The sequence below is a fragment of the Dryobates pubescens genome, chromosome 23, assembly GCF_014839835.1.
Source record: "Dryobates pubescens isolate bDryPub1 chromosome 23, bDryPub1.pri, whole genome shotgun sequence".
NCBI classification, from domain to species: domain Eukaryota; kingdom Metazoa; phylum Chordata; class Aves; order Piciformes; family Picidae; genus Dryobates; species Dryobates pubescens.
Window position 1 is genome coordinate 15,724,614 of NC_071634.1, and position 13,796 is coordinate 15,738,409.

The window sequence follows — 13,796 nt, forward strand, 5'->3', positions numbered from 1 at the left end:
AGGGCAGCGAGGGGCTCAGGGGTGATAGGCAGCTCTCCCCTGAGCTCCCCAGGCAGCTCTTGGGGACAGTGGGACCATGGTGGCTGTAGGAACCTTCCATCCACAGAGGCTTTAGCAATAAAGGGACCACAGGGCTGACCCCAGGAGCGTGCCAGGGCTCCCTGCTCTGCTGCCCCACGCAGGGGGTGAGGCAGCCGTGAGGCTTTGTCACCTCCTGCGTGCTGGGGACCAGTGCAGGGTGTGGGGGTGCTCTCTGCTCCCCACTCTGAGGGTGTGGCTGGTTTCTACAGGCTGGGGCAGCAGAGGGCTCCGGGCTGAGACACCCTGGGCACAGGACTTCCTGCCTCAGGACTCTCCCAAGCTGCCACCCTCCTCCACAGCAGCCCTCCACAGGGGTCGAGCCCCTCTGAGGGGCTCCCAGTGGGCCTAGGGACCAGCAGCAGTGTGGGGCTGGGCTGTGGAGGCGCTTGGTGGGACCACAGAAGCTCTGGCCTGGTGCTGCGTGTGTGAGTGGCTGGGATGTGACCCAACGCTGTGCTGTGTACTCCTGCTCCAAAATAAAGGGTCCAACACTCCCCTCCAGCCCTGCCCCCACCGTGCTGCTCCCCATCTGCCTCTGCCCCACAGCGGGGTGGGGGACATCAGCCCAGGGAAGGGCTCTGCCTTGACGTTGGTCTCTGCTGCTGCCATGCCAGCTCGGGGGCAGCTCCTGAGCAGCTGCTTTTGGGGCTGTTGAGCCTGGAGAAGGCTGCAGAGGAAATGTTCTTGGAGCCTTTCAGTGCTGAAAGAGGCTGACAGGGAAGCTGGAGAGAGGTTACGTAGCAGGGCCTGTCGTGACAGGGCAAGGAGTGATGGTTTGAAACAGAGAGGGAGATGGGCTGGAGAGAAGGGAGAAATCCCTGCTTGCAGAGTGGTGAGGCACTGGCCCGGCTTTCCCAGGGAGGTGGTCCCAGGGAGCAGGGCAGGTTGGTTGAGGCTCTGAGCACCCTGCTCCAGTTGCTGATGTCGCTGCTGACTGCAGGGGGTGGGGACTGGATGGCCTTGGAAAGTTCCTTCCAGCCTAAACCAGAATGATTCTGTGACTGCTGTTGTGGGGCTGTACTGGGAGGGCTGTGCTGGAGCCAGAGATGAGGCAGCACTCTGGCAGGGGCCCCCAAGTTGTACGAGGGAGGGGTAAATTGGACACGAGGAACAATTCCTTCCCCCAGGGAGTCATAAAGGCCTGGCCCAGGCTGTGCAGGGCAGTGGTGGAGTCTCCTGCCTGGAGGAGGTTCCAAGCCCTGGAGCTGTGGTGCTGAGGGACAGTTCAGCAGTGCTGTTAAGGGCTGGCCTGGCTGATCTTGGAGGTCTCTTCCCAACGATTCTGTGATTCTGCTGTGCACACCTGGATGCATTTTGGGGTGCCCCAAGGCTCGGTGTCCCTTGCCCCCCTCAGCAGCGCTCCTCTGGCAGCCATCCCCATCGCTCCCCGAGGCAGAGACACCTGGGGAACACCCAGCCAAGGCCTCAGGCAGCCCACTCCTGAAACCCCAGCACCCAGGCTGGGGCCAGGGGGGGTCCCCAGAGCGCTGTGGGCCCCCCTAACACTGGCCTCTCCTTGCAGGTGCGCACAGCGGACATGGGGGGCTACGCCACCTCCGTGGATTTCACCCAAGCCGTGATAGCCGCCCTGGATGTGTAGGGCCCTGCCTGCCCACCTCCCACCCGGTAACTTATTGCTTCCCTCCAATAAACGTGGCCTCTGCAGCACCAGGCCTCTGCCAGCCGATCCACACACGCCCTGGGCACCGGCCCTGCCCCCTGTGCCAGGCGCAGGGGCGCTGTGGGCACCTCCTGCCCCTGCAAGGGGTGGCTGAGCCCCCACGGCCCCTGCAGAACAGGACAGGGAAGGCTCAAAACAACCTCAGCTCTTTATTGAGGGTCACAGCCAGCCAGTTCCTGCCCCACAGCCCTGTGATGGATGGGCCTCATGCCAAGGGGACAGCAGGGGCCTGAGGTGGGGATGCCACATGAGGCCCAGCACAGCTGAAGCTCTGTCACTGGCCTGCCCCAAGGGGCTCACCCACACCATGAGGTGCCCAGATAGGTTTAATGTGGCATCCTTGGGACACCAAGCCACTGAGGGTGGCCAGGGCATGCCGTGCTGGCCTTCTGCCAGTCCTGAGTCCACACTGCTGGAGCAGTCCAGCCCCAGCAATGCTTGCTCCTCTAGTCCTCCTCTGAGTCCCTGGCCTTCTCCTTCTTCTTCTTCTTTTTCTTCTTCTTCTCCTCTTTCTCCTCCTCCTCCTCCTCAGCAGCCTCCACTGTTAGTTTCCTTTTCTTCTTGGGCACAGGCTCCTCCTCCAGCCCGTTCTGCTCTGGCTCTGAGGCAGCCTCCAGCTCCTGCTTCTTCTTCTTCTTTTTCTTCTTGGGCTCTGTGTCGTTCTCCTGAGGGGAAGCGCAGGGTCAGGAGGAGCCATGCCCAACCGTTCAGTTGTCCTGTCCTCCTCACCCCCCTAGGGCACCATCCCACAACCCCCACTTTGGGATGGCCTAGTGAAGAGTAAGCAGGGCCCACCCCACAGGCCCCTGCCCTCACCTCTGTCTCCACCACCGAGTTCTCCACCTCCTCTGCGGCGGCGGCCAGAGCCTCCAGCCGCCTCTTCTCCCGCTTCTTCTTCTTCTTCTCTTTCTTCTCCAGCTTCCTCTTGACCTCAGCCACCACCTCGCTGGCCTGAGGGAGCAGAGGCAGGAGTTCAGAAAGGCCTCCACACCCCCTCCCCCAGCCCAGCGCAGGGCCCCAGTCGGATCAGCCTCATTAAATCAGTCTTTGCCCTCCAGGGTGGGTCAGGGTGCAGGTTGACATCACCTCCGACGGCAGAGCCCCCCGGCCCCCGGCCCCCAGCCCCCGGCCCCGCTGGCGCTCACCTCCACCACTGCCTCCTTCATCACCTCCAGGTTCTTGCGGGGCGCCTCCCCGGTCTCGTAGAAGGCCAGGCGCTCCTCCACCTGCTCCCGCAGCTTGTCCCCAAAGACGCTGGTGGGGACCTCTGCAGGGCAGGGAGGGAACAGCAGCTCAGCGCCCGGCACCCCCGGCGCCCCCCGCCCCGGCGCCCCCCGCCCCGGCTCTGCTCAGCCCACAGGAGTCACCATTCACACTGTGAGATGCTGTTGACGAAAAATGTTCCCATCATGGCAGAGGCCACCCGGGGACCTGGCCTGCCCCCTCCCCTCGCCCCTGCCCCCTGCCAGCCCCCCGCACCTGAGAAGCAGTCGATGCGGGAGGCGATGGTGCACTTGTTGGCCAGGTAGCGCGAGATGCGGCCCTTGTTCTTGGCGGCCGCTCGCCCGATGAAGGTGGAGTGGAAGATCAGCCCGTACTTGGGGGTGTTCCCTCGAGTCTTCAGGGCCCTGCAACCAGCCAGGGGGGCTGAGGGACGGCACAGGGCACCCCCAGCGTGGAGCTGCCACCCACCGCCCTCCTCCACCGGCAGAACAGAAGCAGGGAGCTTCAAGAGGGTTGGGTCCGAGCCTTAACGCAGCGCCGCCAGGTCAGCGCTGAACCAGGTCCCTCAGCACCACAGCTGCACAGAACTTAGACTCTCCAGGGATGGGGACTCCACCACTGTCCTGGGCAGCCTGGGACAGGCCCTGACAACCCTTGTAGGGTGGAAGTGGTTCCTCATGTCCAACCTAAATCACCCCTGTGGGCAACCCGAGGCTGTTTCCTCTTGTCTTGCCACTTCATCCTTGTAAGAGACCAACCCCAAGCTGACTCCAACCTCCTTCCAGGGAGCTGTAGAGAGCCAGAAGGTCTCTCTTCAGCCTCCTTTTCTCCAGGCTCAACAACCCCAGGTCCCTCTGCTGCTCCTCCTAAGATTTGTGCTCTAGACCCTTCCCCACCCTCATTGCCCTTCTCTGGACCTGCTCCAGCCCCTCAATGTCCCTCTTGCAGCGAGGGGCCAGTACCCAGCATGACCTGACCCACTGGATGTGTTCCCCCCACCACCCTGCTAACCTCCAGGGGTGCCCGGGGCAGTCAGGCACCCTCAAGGCCCCACCAGGTGAGACACAACGCCACGGTGGTCACTCAGCGGCTGGGGCTGGCTGATCACACACAGCTGGGGCCACCCAGCACGTCACAGCCAGCAGCCCAAGGACCTGCCATCACTGTGACCACCCTGCAGGCACTGGTACCTGAAAAGGGCCTTCTCAGCCCCCAGGATCTGCACCGTCGAGGCTGGGTACTTGGCCAGGTTGGTCAGGCTGCCGGCATGGGAGATGAGGCGGGCACCCACCTGGGGGAGGAAGATGATGAGGAGAGGTTATGGCTGCTCCCACGCTGGGAGCTCAGCTCCAGCCCCATGCAGCCCCCCGCAAGGCCAGGATCAGCAGTGAGGTGTCAGCAGCACAGCTCAGTGGATTGACAGATTCACTCTGACATCATCTCCAGGGCCTAGGCTATGCCCCCTGGCACCCAGCCCGCCGCTGGCGCCCCCGGGCCCCGCCGGCACTCACCACCTCGCCGATGAGCGCCGAGAGGCTGGGAGCCACCTGGCTCATCTTGGAGCGCAGATACTCCTGCAGGCTCTTGCGGTACTCGGAGAGGGAGATGACGCGGCTGGAGAAGCTCTCAATGTTGATGAGGTCGAGAGGGGAGATGTCCATCCCTGGGGCAGACAGGTGGCAGGGGCTGAGTGGCACCTCCCAGGGGAGACAGGAGCTCTCAGCCCAGCCTGGCTGTAGTGGATCTACCAGCACTCACCCTTGGAGACCCCTCCTGGCCCCACTCCCCCTCCTGTGAAGCACAGTGCTCCAGTGCATCCACCACCACTCCCCAAATCCCAGCATGGCAGGGTTGGGAGGGACCTCTAGAGATCATCCAGCCCAAGCCCAGGGCTAAAGCAAGGCCACCCAGAGCAGGGGCCCAGGATCACAATGTCCAGTTCTGTGTCACCACCACACTGGCTGAGGGTCTACTCCTGCCCTCATCCAGGCTGGTGATGAAGATGTTGAACGAGACCAGACTCAGTCATGATCCCTGGGGAACACCATGAGCTAACAGACTTCCATCTAGATGCTACACCACTGGTCACAACCCTCTGAGCTGTGTCTCTCAAGTGAGGTCTCCTCCCAGCCTTGCTCTCCACACTACATAAACATCCCAAAGCAGATGCTACAGCAGCCAGCATCCAAAGCCTTGCTGAAGACAAGACACCATCTGCTGTTCTCCCACTATCCACCCAGCCAACGCTGCCACCAGAGGTGGTTTTCAGCTGGGTCAAGCACGACCTCCCCTTCTCACCCATGGAGGAGCGGGAGGCCTCCAGGATGGCCTGAGCCTTGGCGCTGTCCATGACGATCTCCTCCAGCCCCTCCAGGCTCTCCTCGCTCAGCTCCTTGCGGTTGCCGATGAACTTGGCCAGCTGGCAGTAGGTGTAGTTCTCGGGGGCGATCTTGATCAGCTCGGGGAAGTGGTACCCATACCACTCCCTGTGGGACAGGCAGGGGGTCAGAGCCACAGCCCCAGGCCGAGCCCAGCGTGTCCCCACGGGGCACACCGTGGCCGAGGCAGCATGGCCTGAGCCGAGCCGGGGCACCCGGGGTGCTGCTGTCCCTCCCCGGTCTGTACAGGCAGCCGGAGCAGCGGCTGCCTGCGGTAAGCATGGGGAGACCAGGCCGTGCCACCCCCCGGGCCCCCGCTCACCGCACGCGCATGGAGAAGGTGTTGATGTCCTTGTCCAGCTGGTCCAGCAGGCTGATGGACTGGATGATCATGTTGTCCACCCGGTTGACGTTGAACTTCACCTTGGCCCGCGAGTAGCTGTGGCCGAGGCCCAGCTGGGCCTTGGAGGCCGACTGGGCGGTCAGACCCTTCACCAGCGCGTGGAAGTGCAGGCGGATCCCTGCGCCGGGGCCACAGGGCACGGTCACCCAGGCTCCAGCACGGCCCCAGGCCACGGCAGAAGGTGTCCCCACCCCAGCTCCCCACGGCCCCCCGGGACCCACTCACCCCGCATGATCTCGGCCACAACCCCTCCAGTCTGGCACTGGTAGCCCAGCTCCTCCAGGATGGCAGCTCCGATCTTGGGGTCAGCCACCCCCAGCAGCGCCTTCTTCTTCTTAGCTGGCATCGAGGTCTCCAATAGCAGCCGCAGGTCCTCGTGGAGGATCCCTGTGGCATGGGAGGGGTCAGTGGAGGGGGTGCCGATGCCCCTGGCTCCTCCCACACGGCCCCGGGGGAGTGCCCCGCGGCTCCCTGCTCACCCTCGGAGATTGCATTGATGTTCTCCAGGGCGCTCTGGGCCGATCTGAAGGGAGAGAAGGCCACCAGCTTCACCACGTTGTGGAACTTGCCGATGGTCAGGACGCTCTCCTCCACCTGGGGGGGCGGGACAGGACCGGGGGCTTCCGGTCAGGCCCCGCGTAGCCACTGGGACACCCAGCCCGCGGGAACGGTGCTGCATCCGGAAAACGCTGCCCCCCGTGGCCCCGGCCGGAATCGTTAACACCAAGGAACAACACCACCCCCACCCCCCAACCCCCCCCAAAACCGGCGCACTCACTCAGTACCGGCCAGAACCCCTCCCCGCTTCCGTCCCAGCCTTCCCGGTACCGGCCAGACCCACTCCCCATCCCGCGACCAGACCAGATCCCGGGCAGGACAGAACCCCTCCCCTCTCTCGACATCTGATCGCTTTCCCCGGGCACCGGACTCGCTTCCCACCCTCTCGCATTGGTTCGTCCCTTCCAGCATTGTTGAGACCTCCTCCCTCCACCCCGGGACCGGATCGTCTCCATCTCAGCACCGGATCAGATCCGCTCCCTCTTTCCCCGGACACGGTGTCGGGCCCGTACCTGAGGCAGCAGCAGGCTGATCTCCTCCACCTCCCGCACGGCGAACAGCGCGTACCCGGCGGCATGCTCGAACAGCACGTGCAGCAGCACCTGCACCGGCACCGGTTACCGGGGGATCGGATCGGAGCGGCCGCGGGGCCCGCTCCAGAGCCCGTCCCACCCTCCACCTCCCCGGCCCGGCCTCCGCGGCACCCCGAGACCGTGCACCCCCATCCGCGTCCCCCGTGAGTATCGGCCCAGCCCGATGCAGGCGGATGCGGCCGGCCCGGCCCAGAGCCCACTCACCATCCTGCCGCCGCCTCTCTCACCGTCGCCGGAAATGACGGGTCTAGCCGAAAGCCCGCCCCTTTCGCCCAAACCCAATCAGCGGCCTTGACGCAAAACCCTCCACCAATCAGCGCAGGTTACCCTCAACCAGGCCGCTGCAGCCAATCAGGTACAGGATGAGGCAAGCCCACCTTCCTTTGCCGCTCCTACCAATCAGGCTCAGGAACCGCTGCGGCCTCCCGCCCCTTCCTGCCCTCCTGGCCAATGAAAGCCGCTCACCATCCTCCCGCGCGGGTGCCTGCCGCCGCACGTGGCTGGAGCACCACGCAGGGTCGCCCCCGGTGTCCGTTCCCTGCCCCTTCCACTGTACCTTAGTGTCCCTCTCCGTGTCCCTCTCGTCCCTAGTGTCCCCCCCCCGCCCCTCACCGTGTCCCCTAGTGCCTTCCCCATCACCCCCACCCCGGTGCCCTCCCGCTCCTCCCTTCACGTTCCTCTCGCTGCCCGCGGTGCGGGAAGGCGCCGAGTCGCGGGCAGGTTCAGGGCAGCTTTATTCGAGAGCGCGAGTGCCGGGACCCGGGACAGGGGGCCGGGGGGAGTCCGCAGTCCCGGGCCCAGCCCCAGCCTGCAGCAGTCCCCCGGCTGCAGGGGGTCTCCCGGGGATCTCCCGGGGGTCCGTAGTGTCTGAGAGCTGCGGGGCGGTAAGGAGCCCCCGCCTGACGAGTGGGAGAAGCGGCGGGTCTCGGGGATGCTGCCGAGGCCCCGGGTCATCACCGGCACCGGAGGGGGAAGTCTGTCAGCAGTGGGGGGGTGCAGCGACCCTCGGTCTGTGCCGGGGCAGGGGGCAGCAAGTCCCGGCTCAGGGCCCGAAGTGCTCGCGGAGCCCGTGGAGCAGGTCGGGGGTGAGCAGCAGGCGGTGCGCCTGGCCTTGGCCGGGGGCACAGGGGAAGGTGATTCGGCCGTAGCACGACAGTCCCTCCTCCTGCTCCCGCTTAGCCTGTGGCAAGGAGAGAGCAGCCGTGAGCGGAAGGCAGCTGCGGGACTGACCAGGCCCCCGCGGACCCCACAGGCGTGGAATCGTGGAGCTACTCAGCTGGAAAGGACCTTTAAGAGCAAGTCCATGTAACCAGCACTGCCAGGGAACCACCAAACCATGGCCCCAGCACCACATCTCCAGGGCTTTGAAACCCCTCTAGGGATGGGGACTCCACTGCCCTGGGCAGTCTGGGCCAGCCCTTGGCAACTCTCAAGGGGAAGAAATTGTTCCTCATGTCCAGCCTAAACCTCCCCTGGCACAACTTGAGGCTTAGAATACATAGAATAAACCAGGTTGGAAGAGACCTTCAAGATCATCACGTCCAACCCATCAACCAATCCAACACCACCCACTGTTTGCCCCTATCCTTGGAAGAAGAGACCGACCCCCACCTGGTTCCAACCTCCTTTCAGGGAGCTGTAGAGAGCCAGAAGGTTTCCCTTCAGCCTCCTTTTCTCCAGGCTGAACCACCCCAGGTCCCTCAGCTGCTCTTCAGAAGAGGAGGGGCCTGTCCCCTCTCCTCACCCTCCTGCACCCACAGATGGCCCCAGTGGGACCCCATGGGACATGTTCAGGGACCCAAGATGGAGAGTGAAGGTCCCTGACCCTGTCCTTGAGCCACTGCCCTGGGGACAAGGGTCTCACCTTGAGAAAGGAGGGCGAGGGGAAGACACCAAAGTTGGTAGGGACGCTGGCACCCATCTGCTGCTGAACTGTCTCCCTCATTGTGTCATCCTGGGGGGAGGAAAGCACAAGGGTGGCCTCCACAACCATGCTGCTGCCCCACAGCTGCTCCTCTCACACAGAGCCCTCTCTCTGAGCACCTTGCCATCTCTTGTGTGCTCTGTAAAGTCCCTCACCCACCCTGCAGAGCCCCTTGTGCATCCCAGACCTCCTCACCACCCCCCAGAGTCCCTCCCCAAGCCCCTTGATGCCCCATGGAGACCCTCTCCAGCCCTCACCACCCCACAGAGCCCCTCGCCAAGCAGGGGGGACAGGCGGGCTGGGCCTGGGGTGCTGCTTAGGCCCCCTGGCAGGCCTCCCACAGCAGCTGCCACAGGCAGGGAGGGCTGAGCCTTACCCTCAGGGTGTCGATGGCGTTTTTGAGGGCGCAGAGCCGAGCTGTCTGCTCCAGCAGCCGCGCCGAGGAGCTCCGAGCTGCAGGAGACAGGGGAGAGGCAGCTGCCCACAGGGCTGCTAAGCACCAGCCTCAGGGTAACAGCAGCACTGGTGTCCCAGCCACCACCACTAATCCATGCCCCCCAGCACCACATCTCCATGGCTTTGAAACCTCTCCAGCATTGGAGACTCCACCACTGCCCTGGGCAGGCCAGGCCAGGCCTTGACAACCCTCAAGGGGAAGAAATTGTTCCTCATGTCCAACATAAACCTCTCCTGGTGCAACCTGAGGCCATTCCCTCTTGTCCCATCACTTGTTCCTTGGGAGAAGAGATCAACCCCCACCTGGTTCCAGCCTCCTTTCAGGGAGCTGTAGAGGGCCAGAAGGTCTCCTTTCAGCCTCCTTTCCTCCAGGCTGAACAACCCCAGCTCCCTCAGTTGTGCTCTAGACCCTTCCCCAGCTTCTTTGCCCTGCTCTGGACATGTTCCACCCCTCCAGATCCTTGGGTGAGGGGCCCAAAACTGAACCCAGGATGTGAGGTGCAGCCACACCAGTGCTGGGGACAGGACCATGATCCTTGCCCTGGTCCTGCTGGCCTCACTATTGCTGACCTAGGCCAGGATGCTGCTGGCTTTCAGTCATTTGTGCAGGACCTACCTGACTTGGTTTGCTTCATGTCCAGAACCTTGGCATTGGCACTCATCTGGTAGAGGGTCTCCAGGAGCTGGCTGCTCTTGCGGTACAGCGTTTGTGTGGCCAAGACCTCTCCCTGCCTGTTCCTGGGGAGGGAGACCTTGGGTACCTGCAGAGGTGCCAGGCTGGCCAGTTCCATCTTCATCTGGGCTCCCTGAGAGTGAAGAGGACAAGGTGGTTAGAGGCAAGGGCTGCTTGGGGAGCAACTGAGCAAAGTGTAAAGGCAGTAAAAAGGAGGAAAAAAATAGGACACAAAACTGCAGCCAAAGCCAGCAGAGGGAGGGTCAGCTAAGGGTGGGAGAATGGATGGACACAGCCAGCACTGAGGTCCCACCAGGATGCCAGGGGGAAGCCCTTGAACATTCAGTAAGAGCTAGGGAGGGGGAAAGAGGCTGGACCCTCAGGGCTTGCAGAACTGTAACTCAGCAGTGAGCACAGAGGTGACTCAGCAGAGCCCAGAGCCATCAGCAACAGCTCCACCGCTGTGCACAGCCACCTGCAGAATTATGTGGCTGCTAATTAATGCTACTGGGATGTGACTTAATTAGATTGCTGCTTTGCCAGTTCCCTCATTGTGTGTTCATTACAATCTGCACCCAGAACCACAGAATCCCAGTTGGAAGGAGCTCAAGGATCATCTGGTCCAACCTTTCCTGGTCAAACCCAGGTCTAGACTTTTTAGGGGGCCAGGGAGCGATAGGACTGGGGGGGATGGAGCCAGGGAGATTGAGATTGGATGTGAGGAAGAAGTTGTTGCCCATGAGGGTGTGGTGAGAGCCTGGCACAGGTTGCCCAGGGAGGTGGTGGAAGCCTCATCCCTGGAGGTGTTTGCAGCCAGGCTGGAGGTGGCTGTGAGCAACCTGCTGTGGTGTGAGGTGTCCCTGCCCATGGCAGGGGGCTGGAGCTGGCTGAGCCTTGAGGTCCCTTCCAACTCTGACAGTTCTATGACTCCAGACAAGCTGGCCCAGCCCCTGCCCAGCTGAACCTGAGCCATGTCCCACGATGGGGACTCTGCCCCTGCCCTGGGGGCTGACTGACCCTCGTTATGAACAATTTCCTCTTGTACCAACCGGCACCTGCCCAGCAGCCCTTGCCCCTGCCCAGCAGCCCTTGCCCCTGGCACCCCTCGTGCCCCCCGGCGCCTCACCTTCAGGCGGTTGTTCTCGTTCTTGAGGTGCTTGATGGAGAGCTGCAGGGCATCGATCTGCTGCAGCAGCAGGGGGGAGTCCTTCACCTGGACAGGTCCTGAGCCACCTCCGTTCAGCTGCCCGGCTCCCACACCTGCGGGTGGCACCGAGGGCAGCGGCGTCAGCAGCGGGCACGGGCGGGCACGGGGCTGGGCATGCAGATGGCTCAGCAAAGGGAGAGGAGTCTGCAGGGCGTGGGGGAGCAGAGTCTGCCACCCAGAGAGCCACCATCACCACCCTCACCCCCAGCACGCTGTCCCGGCACATGGGCACCCCCAGTGCCTGCTTCCTGGAGAGACAGGGCTGTGCCAGGCTCCAGAACCCATCTGCCCGCTGCAGGGGTCCCGCCACAGCAGTGCTTCCAGGCTCATCTTGCCCTGCCTGGGCACTGGCCAGAAGTGCACCAGCTGCAGCCTCGCCTGCAGCCCTGAGCAGGACCTGTGTCCTCCCCCAGGCTCCCGCACTGAGCTGTGTCCAGGGCCACGCGTGGGTGCTGTGGGACGCTCGCCCCCCCTGGCATGCACTTCTGGGGAGGCTGGCATGCTGGGGGGCAGTACTGTACCTCTCTGCTGTTCCTCTGCAGTGCAAGGAGAGGAGCCAGAGGAGAGACAAGAAGAAGCAGAATTAAAGCTGAGGATGAAGTGTGAGAGGAGCCAAGGCCAGAGGAGCTCTGGTCACCCATGGCTGTGTCCTGAGCCCTGTCCCTCGAGTCTGGGAGCAGTGACTGTCCCACCAGCCCTGACTCCATGTGCTGCACCCAGGTGTTCCTCCAACCCAGATCAGAGCAAGCAGATCAGGAACCCACTGGATCACCACCACACTGCAACCAGGCTGCTCTGCAGCCACCTGGTCATCATCCTCCAGCAGGCCACACACTGTCCCCAGTCACAGCTCCTGACAGAGACCTGCTCAAGCCACTGGGTAGGACATTCCCTCCTGAGTGACAAGGATGGTGCCAACAGCCCTGGCACCAGCAGGAGGGCCCACAGCCCCGGCCAGCACCTGTCCCATGCCATCACCCACCCCTGGCTGCTGGGCTCCGGGAGAGCCCAGGAGGCACAGGGCAATCAGCTCACACTCTCAGCCAGCCAGGTCACAGCAGCAGAGCCTGCACAGCCAGACCATGCCCTGAAGAGGCACAACCCAGGCACATGCAGGCTCTCTGGGTTTTGCTCTCATGGCCTGGACATCTCCTGTCCTCTCCCTGCCACACCAGCTGCAGGGAGGGTTGCTGTGGGGGGGCCAGGCAGGCAGAGCAGAGGCTGCCACAGCAGCATTCCCAAGCTCTGCTCACTCCTCCCAGTACTCTGAGCTCCAGCACAGCCTCCTCACACACTGCAGGGCAGTTCCTGGGCTCGGGAGGGCATTGCAGGCCTCCTTGGCAGCCTGCAGGGGGGCCGTGGGGCCGCCGGCTACGCACCGCCGGCGATGCCGGAGACGATGGAGGCCACGCCGGAGGCAGGGGAGCCGCGCAGGCCCTCGATGGTCCTCTTGGACTGGTTGCTCAGCCGCTGCTTCAGCTCCACCTTCTCCGACTCCAGCTGGTCAATATCTGCCTGAAGAGCGTCCATGGTCTCCTCAAACTCCCTGGGAAGACCACACAGAGTCAAGGGCAGAGCCAGGGCTGCTCCTCCGAAGGGCAAAGGGAAGCGATCCAGGACCCGAGCACTGCTGGCTGCTGGAGCCTGCTGCTGGCCTTGGAGCAGGAACCTGCTGACCCAGGAGCTGCAGCCCCACCAGCCTCCTCTGCAGGCTGCAGTGCAGCACATGTCTGTCTGTATCTAACCCACTGTGGTCCTGCTTTGCCCAGTTCACGTTGCAGGACAGTCCCACACCCACCCCACAGCTCCCTGCCCGTCCAGGCTCCCTCTGCCAACGGATCACTCGTGGCAGGAGACGCTTGGAGCGTGGCAATGGTGTCAAGAACATGCCAGGACAGCTGCCCTGTCCACAGGTGAATTTGGATAGGACCTTCTGCCAGCCTGTGCTCTGCTGTGCACCATTCCTGGAACCCAGGAGGTTCCATTTGAACATGAGGAGAAACTTCTTGACTTTGAGGGTGCCAGAGCCCTGGAGCAGGCTGCAGTCTTTTTCTCTGGACAAATCCCAAACCTGCCTGGATGAGACACTGGACAACCTGCCCTGGGGTTAGCAGTCTGGGTTTAGATCTGCTGCAGCAGTGGGGTTGGACTAGATGATATCCACAGGTCCCTTCCAAACCCCATCATGCTGGGACTGAAATGTGCTGGTTCCCCTGCAGATCCTCCACTAATGTCCCCTTACTGACCCCAGGCCCTTGCAGCTAGCCTGAGGGACTGCTGGCTGCCCTCAGAGACCCTCCAAGCAGCAGCTCCACCTCACACATACTTCTCTTTCTTTTTGAGCAGCGTCTGGGTCTCATCCAGCTTGGTCTGTATCTTCTCCACACGATCATCTGCATCCTTGGAGGCACTGTCCAGCTTCTTCTCCAGGAGGCTGAGCCTCACATTTGCTTCACTGAGCTCCTCACCCTGCAGTGGGAGGGAAGACATCAGGGAGCTGCAAGGCCCTGCAGATGGTGGGTGCCCAGAAAAGCTCCTAGCAGTGCCCAGTGGGAGCCTGCCCAGAAGTTACACCTCCACCCACACTGCACCCATGCCTGGCACCCATCACCAACACT

General features: G+C 63.0%; 2 protein-coding genes and 2 non-coding genes across 4 annotated transcripts in view; all 4 read right to left on the reverse strand.

Moving 5' to 3' along the window:
* Positions 1 to 1,882: 1,882 nt before the first annotated feature.
* On the reverse strand, positions 1,883 to 7,163 carry NOP56 (NOP56 ribonucleoprotein). The gene is made up of 12 exons (XM_054172230.1): positions 7,123 to 7,163; positions 6,838 to 6,927; positions 6,247 to 6,361; positions 5,993 to 6,154; positions 5,687 to 5,885; positions 5,285 to 5,472; positions 4,498 to 4,649; positions 4,177 to 4,277; positions 3,242 to 3,390; positions 2,908 to 3,029; positions 2,579 to 2,713; positions 1,883 to 2,427 (listed from the first exon to the last, which is right to left on the reverse strand). Exons 1-12 carry the CDS (start codon positions 7,123 to 7,125, stop codon positions 2,209 to 2,211), a joined length of 1,635 nt encoding a protein of 544 aa, XP_054028205.1. The 5' UTR covers positions 7,126 to 7,163; the 3' UTR covers positions 1,883 to 2,208.
* LOC128898457 (small nucleolar RNA SNORD57) lies at positions 2,786 to 2,853 on the reverse strand. Its single transcript, XR_008462837.1, has one exon. It is a non-coding gene; the product is annotated as a small nucleolar RNA SNORD57 (small nucleolar RNA).
* LOC128898458 (small nucleolar RNA SNORD56) lies at positions 3,108 to 3,178 on the reverse strand. Its single transcript, XR_008462838.1, has one exon. It is a non-coding gene; the product is annotated as a small nucleolar RNA SNORD56 (small nucleolar RNA).
* Positions 7,164 to 7,638: 475 nt separating the features above from the next.
* The window catches only part of DCTN1 (dynactin subunit 1), a 51,904-nt gene continuing 45,746 nt past the window's right edge, over positions 7,639 to 13,796 (reverse strand). The window contains exons 25-32 of the mRNA XM_054172229.1: positions 13,505 to 13,647; positions 12,558 to 12,724; positions 11,700 to 11,714; positions 11,098 to 11,231; positions 9,915 to 10,104; positions 9,219 to 9,295; positions 8,783 to 8,872; positions 7,639 to 8,098 (exon numbers count right to left, since the gene is read on the reverse strand). Of these exons, the coding sequence (XP_054028204.1) occupies positions 7,961 to 8,098; positions 8,783 to 8,872; positions 9,219 to 9,295; positions 9,915 to 10,104; positions 11,098 to 11,231; positions 11,700 to 11,714; positions 12,558 to 12,724; positions 13,505 to 13,647 (954 nt within the window). The 3' untranslated portion in view covers positions 7,639 to 7,960. The remainder of the gene's footprint in view (positions 8,099 to 8,782; positions 8,873 to 9,218; positions 9,296 to 9,914; positions 10,105 to 11,097; positions 11,232 to 11,699; positions 11,715 to 12,557; positions 12,725 to 13,504; positions 13,648 to 13,796) is intronic.

What these genes read in the sequence shown, in the direction of transcription:
- NOP56 (XM_054172230.1), bottom strand. An exon ending in TCAGCCTGCTGCTGCCTCAG is followed by an intron (nt 6,362 to 6,837) that starts GTACGGGCCCGA and finishes CCGCCCCCCCAG; the next exon opens with GTGGAGGAGAGCGTCCTGAC. An exon ending in CCGCATCGACTGCTTCTCAG is followed by an intron (nt 3,030 to 3,241) that starts GTGCGGGGGGCT and finishes CCTGCCCTGCAG; the next exon opens with AGGTCCCCACCAGCGTCTTT.